The sequence below is a fragment of the Amblyraja radiata genome, chromosome 3, assembly GCF_010909765.2.
Source record: "Amblyraja radiata isolate CabotCenter1 chromosome 3, sAmbRad1.1.pri, whole genome shotgun sequence".
Lineage (NCBI taxonomy): Eukaryota > Metazoa > Chordata > Chondrichthyes > Rajiformes > Rajidae > Amblyraja > Amblyraja radiata.
Window position 1 is genome coordinate 130,537,627 of NC_045958.1, and position 13,268 is coordinate 130,550,894.

General features: G+C 50.4%; 1 protein-coding gene across 1 annotated transcript in view; it reads left to right on the forward strand.

The window, feature by feature from the left end:
• spef2 (sperm flagellar 2) overlaps positions 1-13,268 on the forward strand; it is a 162,550-nt gene that overhangs the window by 225 nt on the left and 149,057 nt on the right. The window contains exon 2 of the mRNA XM_033018764.1: positions 1,168-1,270. Coding sequence (XP_032874655.1) covers positions 1,168-1,270 — 103 coding nt within the window. The remainder of the gene's footprint in view (positions 1-1,167; positions 1,271-13,268) is intronic.

Genomic DNA, 13,268 nt, shown 5'->3' on the forward strand with positions numbered 1-13,268 from the left:
TGGGCTAGGGGGGCGTGAAGGGGGTGGGAGTGAGTGGCTGTGCAGTGGGCGTAAGTGAGGGGCCAGAGGCTGGGGGTGTGAGGGGCAGGCTGGGGAGGGGGTGAGCGTGGGGCTGGGGGTGAAGGTGAGGGGTGAGTGTGGGGCCGGGGGTGAAGGTGAGGGGTTGATGAGTGAGTGTGGGGTTGGGTGTGAAGGTGAGGGGTGAGTGTGGGGCTGGGGATGAAGGTGAGGGGTGAGTGTGGGGCTGGGGGTGAAGGTGAGGGGTGGAGAGGTGAGTGGGGCTGGGGGTGAAGGTGAGGGGTGAGTGAGGGGCTGGGGGTGAAGGTGAGGGGTGAGTGAGGGGCTGGGGGTGAAGGTGAGGGGTGAGTGAGGGGCTGGGGGTGAAGGTGAGGGGTGAGAGGGGCTGGGGGTGAAGGTGAGGGGTGAGTGGGGCTGGGGGTGAAGGTGAGGGGTTGATGGGTGAGTGTGGGGCTGGGGGTGAAGGTGAGGGGTGAGTGTGGGGCTAGGGGTGAAGGTGAGGGGTTGATGGGTGGGTGTGGGGCCAGGTGGGGTGAGGGGCTGGGGGTGAAGGTGAGGGGTTGATGGGTGGGTGTGGGGCCAGGTGGGGTGAGGGGCTGGGGGTGAAGGTGAGGGGTTGAGGGGTGGGTGTGGGGCCAGGTGGGGTGAGGGGCTGGGGGTGAAGGTGAGGGGTTGATGGGTGGGTGTGGGGCCAGGTGGGGTGAGGGGCTGGGGGTGAAGGTGAGGGGTTGATGGGTGGGTGTGGGGCCAGGTGGGGTGAGGGGCTGGGGGTGAAGGTGAGGGGTTGATGGGTGGGTGTGGGGCCAGGTGGGGTGAGGGGCTGGGGGTGAAGGTGAGGGGTTGATGGGTGGGTGTGGGGCCAGGTGGGGTGAGGGGCAGGCTCGTGGGGGTGGCAGTGATGTAGAAGAGTGTTGTGGAGAGGGGAAAGGGACGAGGACGGGGTGGTGGGTGTATGGGTGGCAGTAATGGGAAGGGGAGGGTGGGGGCAAAGGTGCGGTTCGATGGTGGGGGGGAGAGGGTGCGTTTCAATGGTGGGTGGGGTGAGCAAGGAGGTGCAGCATGTTGTAGGGAGGAGTGGGTTATGGTGGTGGGTGAGGGGAGCGGCTCTTAGCTCTGCTTGTTGCTTGGGACTGATTCACCTATTTTTAGAACCCGGAACATTTGCAAAGGAGTTTTCCACGGGATATCTAATAGGAGAGATTCTGAACAAGCACCAACTTCAGGATGACTTTGATCAGTTCTCCCAGGGCAGGTGAGAACATTTACACTCTTCTGGGAAATTAAATAAATCTGCAGAACATGGAGCCTGTGTTACAATCGCTACAATGGTACTTTATTTGTCACATGTACCGAGGTACATTTTGTCACATGTAGCAAGGTACGAGTATCATTGTACATACTGTATGCAGATAGACACAGAATGCTGAAGTAAATCAACGTGACAGGCAGTATCTCTGGAGAGAAGGAGTGGGTGACATTTCGGGTCAAGACCCTTCTGCAGACTCGACCCGAAACGTCACCCATTTTTCCAGTCCAGAAATGCTGCCTGCCTCTCTGCCCATTATTTTGTGTCCATCTTCAATTTAAACCAGCATCTGGAGTTCCTACACTGTACATATGCACTTGGATACATCTTGAATAATCATCTCAGATACAGTACAAGTGTATAGCGGTAGTACACTAAGACAATATACAGAGTTACCAGATTTGGTGCCATTTTCAAGTACCAGTTTGTATGTGCAGGGTTCTTGGCCTGACCATGAAGGCCCGTTGTCCTGGCGGCATTATGGGATCGGCCTGGCTACGCATAGCTGTGGTCCTCCGCCGTTGGCAAGAATTGTTGGGGATTGAAAGCTTTGTAGTTTGTGTCAGAGGCAGGATCAGTGCAGGACTCATGTTCTGTGGGGAGATGACCATGGAAACTGCCGAAGAAACCCCAATCCACCAAACCAGGAATGAATTATGCTTTAAATTCATGGGATATGGCATTGAGGATGCCGTTGGTATTAATCAGACAGAATTTCAGAAAGTATATATAGCAGTTTTTTGAATTTGTAACCAATCTAGTAGATTAAGGGGAACCCCCAGAATGAAGGATATCTGGATTTCAAATTACATTTCATACTGTACCAACAAAAGATTGCTGGACATTAAGAGGAATTTGAGGGTAATGGATGGATTCAGGGATGGCAATGGAAGTGGGTGTGAAGTGTCTAAGAAGTTTTTCAGGCAGTTGCTCGTGAGATACCGGAGTGATTTGCTCTGGGCCTCAGCGTTTGCCAAGTTTTGTTAATGGTGGATGAGGAAGCAGTGTTCCCCCGTTCTTGCTTGGCAGATACAGATGGGTGGTAAGAGTACTGGAATAGGGAAGTTACGATGTCTGAAAAAATCACTCGCTTAGAGTCTTGCAGCAGGGAAACAGGCCTTTTGGCCCATCTTATCTATGATAACCAAGAATTCCTATCTAAACTTTTCCCATGTTTCCCCCATATTCCTCTAAAGCAATCCTATCCATGGACCTGCCCAAATACATTTGAAATGGTGTTATTGTACTTGCTTCTACCTCTTCCTACGGCATCTATACTATTACTAAAACTTTCATCTTGACCACTTGCATTGTAATTAAATTTGCGCAAAAACGCTACCCTATATCGATAGGACTTTTTTTGCCACCTTACTCACCATTCTCTGCTCCAAGCCCCACCAAGTTTTGTTCCGATCGGTGAAATATTAGAAATGTTATGAAGGTTCAAAAAATCGTGAGATCAGCAGATTGGTCTTCTCGCCTGTCAGTCACCATGAAGGTAACGCCCCTTCTGGGGGCGAGGAGAATATAGCCCCAGAGGCCGGGCATGAGTCAGTCAGCCCGGAAGCCGTGAGTGAGAGTTGAGTCCAGAACTGTGAGTCCACCAGCCATTAGTGAGTGAACTGTGAGCCTACAAGCCGTGCTGAGTGAACTGTGAGTGGGTGTGTGTGATAGATGGACGGTGTGTGTGTGTGTGAGAGATGGACGGTGTGTGTGTGTGTGTGAGGTGGAGGGTGTGTGTGTGAGTGTGTGTGTGTCTGAGATGGAGGGTGTGTGTGTGTGAGGTGGTGTGTGTGTGTGTGTGAGGTGTGTGAGGTGTGTGAGGTGTGTGTGAGGGTTGGAGATGGAGTGTGTGTGGTGTGTGTGAGATGGATGGGGTGTGAGGGGGTGGTGCGGTGTGTTGTGGTGCAATGGCGGTGTGTTTGTGCGTTGGCAGGGTGTGTGTGTGTGGCGGCGGTGTGTGTGTGAGGGAGGGTGTGTTGTTCTCGGGTGGATGTGTGTGGATTTGTGTGAGGAGTGAGTGAGGTGGTGTATGCTTAGTGGTTGTGGCGTGTGGATGTGTGTGGGTGGCGTGAGGCTGGCGGTGTGTGTGTGTGTGATGGAGGGTCTGTGTGTTTGTGTGTGTGCGATGGAGGGAGTGTGTGTGATGGAGGGTGTGTGTGATGGAGGGTGTGTATGTGTGAGATGGAGGGTGTGTGTGAGGGAGGATGTGTGTGTGTGTTAGTGTGTGTGATGGCAGATGTGTGTGTGAGATGGGTGGGTGTGAGTGAGTGATGGAGGGTGTGCGTGTGTGATGCAGGGTGTGTGTGATGGAGGGTGTGTGTGATGGAGTGGGTGTGAGTGTGATGGAGGGTATGTGTGTGTGGGTGTCTGTGCGTGATGCAGGGTGTGTGTGTGATGGAGGGTGGGAGTGTGTGCGTGATGCAGGGTATGTGTGTGATGGAGGGTATGTGTGTGTGTATGTGATGGAGGTGTGTGTATGTGATGGAGGTGTGTGTATGTGATGGAGGGTGTGTGTGTGTATGTGTGTGTGATGGAGGGTGTATGTGTGTCAGGCACGTGCCATCAGGTTAGGCAAGGTCGGCACTGCCTACCCTGACCAGAAGAACAACTCCAGGACTGTTTGGAGTCTGTAGACTGGGCAATGTTCAAGGACTCGGCAACGGACTTGAACGAATATGCCACAGTCGTTACAGACTTCATAAAGAAATGTGTGGAGGACTGCATCCCTACAAAAACCTTCCGAGTGTTTCCCAATCAGAAACCTTGGATGAACTTTGAGATCCGCACTCTCCTGAAGTCCAGACACAGGGCATTCACCTCCAATGATACAGTGGCCTACATGAAGACCAGATACGACCTTGGTAAGGCCATCAAAAAGGCCAAAAGGGACCTGCTCCAAACTGGAGGACGAGACAGATGTTCGGCAGCTGTGGCAGGGCCTGAATGCAATCACCTCCTACAAGGCAAAACCAGGAGGCAGCTCGAATGTCGGTGTAACATCACTCCCTGACGAGCTCAATGCGTTTTACACATGCTTTGACAGGGAGAATACTGATGTGCCTTCCCGATCCCCCATTCGCTGTGATGGCATTTCAGTCTCAGTCACAGAGGCTGATGTCAAGAAATCCTTCAGAGGGGTGAACCCCCGAAAAGCACCTGGTCCTGATGGTATACCCGGTCGTGTTCTAAAAACCTGGGCGGACCAACTGGCGGGAGTTTTTACGGACATTTTCAACCTCTCACCTCTGCTTTAAAAGGGCATCAATTATACCGGTGCCCAAGAAGAGTAAGGTGACGTGCCTCAATGACTATCGACCAGTGGCACTAACGCCAGTGGTGATGAAATGCTTTGAGAGGTTGATCATGGAGCAAATCAACTCCTACCTCGACAAAAACCTGGACCCACTGCAGTTCGCGTACCGCCACAACAGATCAACGGCGGATGCGATCTCGCTGGCCCTCCACTCCGCACTGGACCACTTGGACAACAAAAACTCATATGTCAGGCTGTTATTCATTGATTACAGCTCGGCATTTAACACAATCATCCCCTCCAAACTGGTTACCAAACTCGCAGAACTGGGTCTCTGCGCATCCCTCTGCAACTGGATCCTCGACTTCCTCATCCACAGACCACAGTCTGTTCGTATTGGTGGAAATGTGTCAGCCTCGATAACAATCAGCACGGGAGCACCTCAAGGCTGCGTGCTCAGCCCTCTGCTGTACTCACTCTATACCCATGACTGCGTAGCGAACCACAGTGCGAACTCCATCATCAAGTTCGCTGTCGACACCACTATTGTGGGGCGTATCACTGATGGGGATGAGTCAGAATACAGTAGAGAGATCGAGCAACTGTCCATATGGTGCCAGCGCAATAACCTGGCCCTCAACACCAGCAAAACCAATCTATTCCTAAGAAATGGATAGATGTTTAGATCTAGCAATTTAATTTTGTAATTAGCTACAATTAGGTAACTAACTAATTATAACCATATAACCATATAACAATTACAGCACGGAAACAGGCCATCTCGACCCCTCTAGTCCGTGCCGAACACATAATCTCCCCTAGTCCCATATACCTGCGCTCAGACCATAACCCTCCATTCCTTTCCCATCCATTATTATATGCTTTAATTTCAAGTCATCTAAGTAAGATTGTTTCATATTTATTTCAGAATGCTTCAATCTATAATAACTGAAAATTTCTTTCAGTTCTCTTAAATTTAAGAAAGTTATCGGCCTTTAAATGTTCACGATCACAGCTTTTGTGTTAAGTCATTGAATAGGGAACAAGATGCCAACTTCCGAGTATGAAAATGGCCATAACTTTTTTAATACTGAAGATATGAAAGTGAATTAGGTGTCAAATTAAACTTCTTTTTCTGCTTTATCTGATGGAATAAATTAAAGACTTGATTTTTAAAATCTCAAAATGTTGTAACATTGCTACTATATGTTTTTAAATACCGCATTTCTCAACACTCCTGCCCTCCCCGCAACTTTACCCCTGGCACAGACTCTCCACACGCTGTGAAAGGAACTCCCTCCCCCCCAATTGGTCCCTTAAACAAGTGTTGTCATTCAATAAGATAACAACTGATTCAACTTTTCCCTGTGCTCCCACCATCTCTCCATCTGCCATCACTCAGAGCTCCCGTGGATTTTGAAGCAACAGCAACAAAGGGAAGCAGGAGAAAGCACTGATTGGCTCTAGCCCGAGTGGGAGGAGAGTTAGAAGTGAGTCAGAGGGGGAAAACAGTTGAAAGGGAGAGGCAAAGCACAGGCAGACTTAACTCAGAGCTCCCATGGATTTTGAAGCAACAGCAATAAAGAGAAGCAGGAGAAAGCACTGATTGGCTCTAGCCTGAGTGGGAGGAGAGTTAGAAGTGAATCAGGGGGAAAAAAGCTGAAAACTGAGGAATTTGGTTTGTAAATTGGTAAATTAGGCAATTTATCAGTCAATATAAGCAAGATGGCTCTTAGGGAGCGGCAGTGAGGGAGCAGCCTTGTGAGTAAAGTGTGAGTCTTTGGCTCGAGAGTCTTTGTGAGTAAAGTGTGAGTCCTCCCGTGTGAGAATGTGACCCAATGTGTCCCACTTAGTCTAGTCTCATTCCATATAGTCTAGTCTCATTCCATATACCCACCTTCTAAATCAATAGACAATAGGTGCAGGAGTGGGCTATTCGGCCCTTCAAGCTAGCACCGGCATTCAATGTGATCATGGCTGATCATCCCCAATCAGTACCCCGTTCAATCAGTGCCTTTTCACCCTATCCCGTGACTCCGCTATCTTTAAGAGCCCTATCCAGCTCTCTCTTGAAAGCATGCAGAGAATCTGCCTCCACCCCCCTCCGAGGCAGAGAATTCCACAGACTCACAACTCTCTGTGAGAAAAAGTGTTTCTTCGTCTCCGTTCTCAATGGCTTACCCCTTATTCTTAAACTGTGGCCCCTGCTTCTGGACTCCCCCAACATTGGGAACATGTTTCCTGCCTCTGGCATGTCCAAACCCTTAACAATCTTATATGTTTCAATAAGATACCCTCTCATCCTTCTAAACTCCAGAGTGCACAAGCCCAGCTGCTCCATTCTCTCAGCATATGACAGTCCCGCCATCCCGGGAATTAACCTTGTAATAAACTCCCTCAACAGCAAGAATGTCCTTCCTCAAATTAGGGGACCAAAACTGCACACAATACTCCAGGTGTGGTCTCACTAGGGCTCTGTACGACTGCAGAATGACCTCTTTGCTCCTATACTCGACTCCTCGTGTTATAAAGGCCAACATGCCATTTGCTTTCTTCACTGCCTGCTGTATCTGCATGCTTACTTTCATAGACTGATAAACAAGGACCCCCAGATCGCGTTGTACTTTCCCTTTTCCCAACTTGACGCCATTTAGATAGTAATCTGCCTTCCTGTTTTGCTACCAAAGTGGATAACCTCACATTTCTCCACATTAAATGTCATCTGCCATGCATCTGCCCACTCCCCTAACCTGTCCAAGTCACCCTGTATTCTCATAGTATCCTCCTGACAGTTCACATTGCCACTCAGCTTTGTGTCATCTGCAAATGTTACTTTGAATCCCTTCATAGAAACATAGAAAATAGGTGCAGGAGTAGGCCATTCGGCCCTTCGAGCCTGCACCGCCATTCAATATAATCATGGCTGATCATCCAACTCGTTATCCTGTACCTGCTTTCTCTCCATACCCCCTGATCCCTTTAGCCACAAGGGTCACATCTAACTCCCTCTTAAATATAGCCAATGAACTGGCCTCAACTACCTTCTGTGGCAGAGAATTCGAGATTCACCACTGTGTAAAAAATGTTTTTCTCATCTCAGTCCTAAAAGATTTCCCCTTTATCCTTAAACTGTGACCCCTTGTTTTGGACTTCCCCAACATCGGGAACAATCTTCCTGCATCTAGCCTGTCCAACCCATTAAGAATTTTGTAAGTTTCTATAAATCGCCACTCAATCTTCTAAATTCTAGCGAGTACAACCCGAGTCTATCCAGTCTTTCTTCATATGAAAGTCCTGACATCCCAGGAATCAGTCTGGTGAACCTTCTCTGTACTCCATCTATGGCAAGAATGTCCTTCCTCAGATTAGGAGATCAAAACTGTATGCAATACTCCAGGTGTGGCCTCACCAAGACTCTGTACAACTGCAGTAGAACCTCCTATACTCAAATCCTTTTGCTATGAATGCTAACATACCATTCGCTTTCTTCACTGCCTGCTGCACCTCCATGCCCACTTTTAATGACTGGTGTACCATTACACCCAGGTCTCGTTGCATCTCCCCTTTTCCTAATCGGCCACCATTCAGGTAATAGTCTACTTTCCTGTTTTTGCCACCAAAGTGGATAACCTCACATTTATCCACATTATACTGCATCTGCCATGCATTTGCCCACTCACCCAGCCTATCCAAGTCATCTTGCAGCCTCCTAGCATCCTCCTCACAGCTAACACTGCCCCACCAGCTTCATGTCATCCGCAAACTTGGAGATGTTGCATTCAATTCCCTCATCCAAATCATTGATGTATATTGTAAATCGCTGCGGTCCCAGCACCGAGCCTTGCGGTACCCCACTAGTCACTGCCTGCCATTCTGAAAGGGACCCGTTAATCCCCACTCTCTGTTTCGTGGCTGCCAACCAATTTTCTATCCATGTCAGCACTCTACCCCCAATACCATGTGCCCTAATTCTGCCCACTAATCTCCTAAGTGGGACCTTATCAAATGCTTTCTGAAAGTCCAAATCACTGTGTTGCCCCTCAAGTTCCGACTAAAGCACTTCCCTCTCTTTTTAAACCTTTACAGCTAGTTCTTGATTCCCCTCCTCTGGGAAAATAACTTTGCACATTCACCCAATCTCTTTCCCTCATGTTTTTATACACCTCAATTAGATTACTCCTCATCTGCCTGTGCTTCAAGGAATAAAATCACAGCCCTGCCATTAGCTCAGGCCCTTGAATCCTGGCAATCTATCTATACTATTACTAAAACTCTCATCTTGACCACTGCGTTGTATTTAAATTTGCCCCAAAACGATCCCCCATAGTGCTACGATTTTTCGCCACCTTACTCACCATTCTTCTCTGCTGCAAGTCAAATAAGTTTTATTCCGATCGGTGAAAATGTACAAAAGTTATGAAGGTTTAAAAATCAGAAAAAACACCCACTCCGGAACCCGCTGTCAATAGCGCAGCAAGGAGAATAAAAAGCTGAAGTGTGCAGCCCACTAGTAGTGCGCAGCCCGCGGACTGCTTCTGCGGTGATCAGCACGACCAGCAGGAAGCTGCTGTGTTGAAACGGAAGCCTCTGAGTGAAGCCAGAGTGGGACCGAGATCTGCAGCGTGAGGCCGTAAGCTGAAGGTGCGGGGTGAGCAGAGTGCGAGCCCCCCCTCCCCACACCCACATTCCCCTTCCCACACCCACATTCCCCTCCCCACACCCACAATCCCCTCCCCACATCCACATTCCATATAACCATATAACAATTACAGCACGGAAACAGGCCATCTCGGCCCTTCTAGTCCGTGCCGAACGCTTATTCTCCCTTACTCATCTACCTGCACTCAGACCATAACCCTCCATTCCTTTCCCGTCCATATAACTATCCAATTTATTTTTAAATGATAAAAACGAAACTGCCTCCACCACCTTCACTGGAAGCTCATTCCACACAGCTACCACTCTCTGAGTAAAGAAGTTCCCCTCATGTTACCCCTAAACTTCTGTCCCTTAATTCTCAAGTCATGTCCTCTTGTTTGAATCTTCCCTACTCTCAGTGGGAAAAGCTTATCCACGTCAACTCTGTCTATCCCTCTCATCATTTTAAAGACGATAGAGGTCTTGATAAAGTCCCCCCCCCTTAACCTTTTGCGCTCCAAAGAATAAAGACCTAACTTGTTCAACCTTTCTCTGTAACTTAGTTGCTGAAAGTCAGGCAACATTCTAGTAAATCACCTCCGTACTCTCTCTATTTTGTTGACATCCTTCCTATAATTAGGCGCCCAAAATTGTACACCATACTCCAGAATTGGCCTCACCAATGCCTTGTACAATTTTAACATTACATCCCATATCTTCTTTTAGATTTTCTAATTTCTTTCTTAAGATTCTTTTTACATTCTTTATACTCCTCAAGCACCTAATTTATTCCATGCTGCCTATAATTATTGTAGATCTCTCTCTTTTTCCGAACCGTGTCAAATTTCCCTTGAAAACCATGGCTCTTTCCAATTTTTACTATTTCCTTTCAACCGAACAGGGACATAAAGATTCTGTACTTAAAATTTCACCTTTAAATGTCCTCCATTCCCCTCCCCACACCCACATTCCCCTCCCCACAACCACATTCCCCTCACCCACATTCCCCTCCCCACACCCACATTCCCTTCCCCACACCCACATTCCCTTCCCCACACCCACATTCCCTTCCCCACACCCACATTCCCCTCCCCACACCCACATTCCCCTCCCCACAACCACATTCCCCACACCCACATTCCCCTTCCTACACCCACATTCCCTTCACCCACATTCCCCTCACACACATTACCCTCACACACATTACCCTTCCCCTCCCCCCTTCCCCTCCTCCCCCCTTCCCCTCCCCCTCCTTCCCCTCCCCCTCCTTCCCCTCCCCCCCACCCACATTCCCCTCCCCACACTCACATTCCCCACCCCCCTTCCCCTCCCCTATTCCCACCCCCCCAATCCCCACCCCCCCCCAATTCCCACCCCCCCCAATCCCCACACCCCCCTATCCCCACAACCCCCTATGCCCAACCCCCCCTATCCCCAACCCCCTCCTATCCCCACCCCCTCCATCCAAACACCCCCCATCCCCATACACCCCCCTATCCCCACACCCCCCCCTATCCCCACACACCACTCCCCCCCATCACCACTCCCCCCCATCACCACCCCCCCCATCACCACCCCCCCCATCACCACCCCCCCCCAGCACCACACCCCGCCTATCACCACCCCCCCCTATCACCACCCCCCCCTATCCCCACCCCCCCCCCTATCCCCACCCCCCGCTATCCCCACCCCCCTATCTCCACCCCCACACAACCCTCCCCCACTCACCCCCTCCTCCCCACACACACCCTCCCCCCCGAACACACCCTTCCCTGCACCCCCTCCCCCTCACACCTCTCCCCCCCGCCCCCACACACTCTCCCTCCACCACACTCTCCCACCCCCACACCCTCCCCCCACACAACCCCCTCCCCCACACCCCCTCCCCTGAGTGATGGAATATTGCTTGGGGGAACGGGTTGCTTTGGGGAAACAGGTGAGTGGTGGAATATTGTAGCGATGTTACAAAACCTACCTTCAGCGGCGCTGCAGATCTGCCACTGGCTGTGTGTGCAACTCTCGTGCCTTTGAGGGGGGGTGGGATTAAAATGCAGGTTTGTATCGCTTGTCAGAGAGGGATTTCCTCGGGCTGCTAGTCGATGAAGAAAAATCGATCGGACGTCTGTTCCCGGTTTGTTTGTTTTTTTAATCGCTGGACAATTTAAGAGTAATTAAATATCAAAGTAGAGAGATTATGTGACAATAAACTAAACTAAAACTAGCTTGTGGTTTGTCTTTTATCTTCACTAGAATGAAGGGAGTCACTGATACCCAAATATATCGTATCCCCCTTGTCCTCACCCCACCAGCCGTCACATACAACAGATTATCCTCCGACATGTTCGCCCCCGCCAATGGGATCCCACCACTGGCCACATCTCCCCTTTCGGCTTTCCGCAGAGACAGCTCCCTCCGTAACTCCTCGGTCAATTTGTCCCTTCCCACTCTAACCACCCCTCCCCTGGTACTCCCCTTGCAACCGCAGGAAATGCTACATTTGGCACTTTACCTCCCCCCTTGACTCCATCCAAGGACCCAAGCAGTCTTTCCAGGTGAGGCAGAGTTCATCTGCACCTCCTCCAACCTCGTCTATTGCATCCGCTGCTCTAGGTGTCAACTGCTCTACATCGATGAGACCAAGCATAGGCTTGACGATCGCATCGCCCACCACCTCCGCTCAGTTCGCAATAACCAACCTGATCTCCCGGTGGCTTAGCACTTCAACTCCCCTTCCCATTCCGAATCCGAACTTTCTGTCCTGGGCCTCCTCCATGACCAGAGTGAGCCCCACCGCAAATTGGAGGAGTAGCACCTCATATTTCGCTTGGGCAGTTTACACCCCAGCGGTATGAACATTGACCTCCAATTTCTGGTAGTCCTTGCTTTCTCCCTCCTTCCCCTTCCCTTCCCTTCCCAGTTTTCCTACAGCCCACTGTCTCCACATCAGCATCGTAGGGGGTGCTGCTCTGGCAGCAGCCATGTCAGCAGCGCGTCAGTTTTTTCAACTTTTTTTATTTTTTAGTATGTTTTAAAGTATGTGTTTAATGTTCCTTTGTGTGTTTTGTGTGAGGGGTGGTGTGGGGGGGCAAGGGGGAAACCGCTTCGGTCGCCTCCTCCATGGAGAGGCGACTTTTTCCAGGTCGCCTCCCCCGTGGCCTAACAACAAGGATCGGCGCGGCCTTTCCCGGAGACGCGCTCGGGGCTTCAGCGGCGGGCGCAGCGTGGACTCTCGTTGTGGAGCGGGTGAGCCCTCGCTGGAGGGGAGCGCTCCGTTTCGCTGGCCCGGGGCTGCCGGCAGCCTGAAGCCGCAGCCTGAAGTCGCGGTCTGCAGAGCTCCAGCTGGTGCGGCATCTACGGCCCGGGATCCCTCGTGGGGGACCCGGGGGAAGAAGAAGCCATCACTGCCGGCCCGCAGCCAACTTCTACCACGGGTCCGGCATGGACTTACCATCACCCCTGGAGGGGAGCTTCGACCGCCGGCCCTGCAGTCTACGGTGCTTCTGGCTGCGGCGGAGACTTTAAATCTCGGCCTGCGGCCTACAACAACTTAAAGCCGCGGTCTCCGGTGAGGAAAAGCCGATCCTGGACTGACTGGACTCTGGTCCTGTCCACGGGGGGAAATGGAGGAGGACTAGCCAAATTTTGTGCCTTCCACCACAGTGATGAATGCTGTGGTGGATGTTTGTGTTACATTTTTATTGTGGTTGTGTGTTCTTTATTATTGTATCGCTGCTGACAACCCAAATTCCACCGACCCTGGTTGTGTGGTAATAAATTCTATCTATCTATCTTCCTTTCTTCTCCCCCCCCCACCCGCACATCAGTCTGAAGAAGGGTCTCGACCCAAAACGTCACCTATTCCTTTGCTCCATAGATGCTGCCTCACCCACTGAGTTTCTTCAGCATTTTCGTCTACCCCAATATATATCAGTTTAGTTTATTGTTACATGTACCGAGGTACAGTGAGAAGCTTTTGTTGCGTGCACCAGTCAGCGGAAAGACAATGCATTATTACAATCAAGCCATTTACCATGTATAATGCTAATGTTT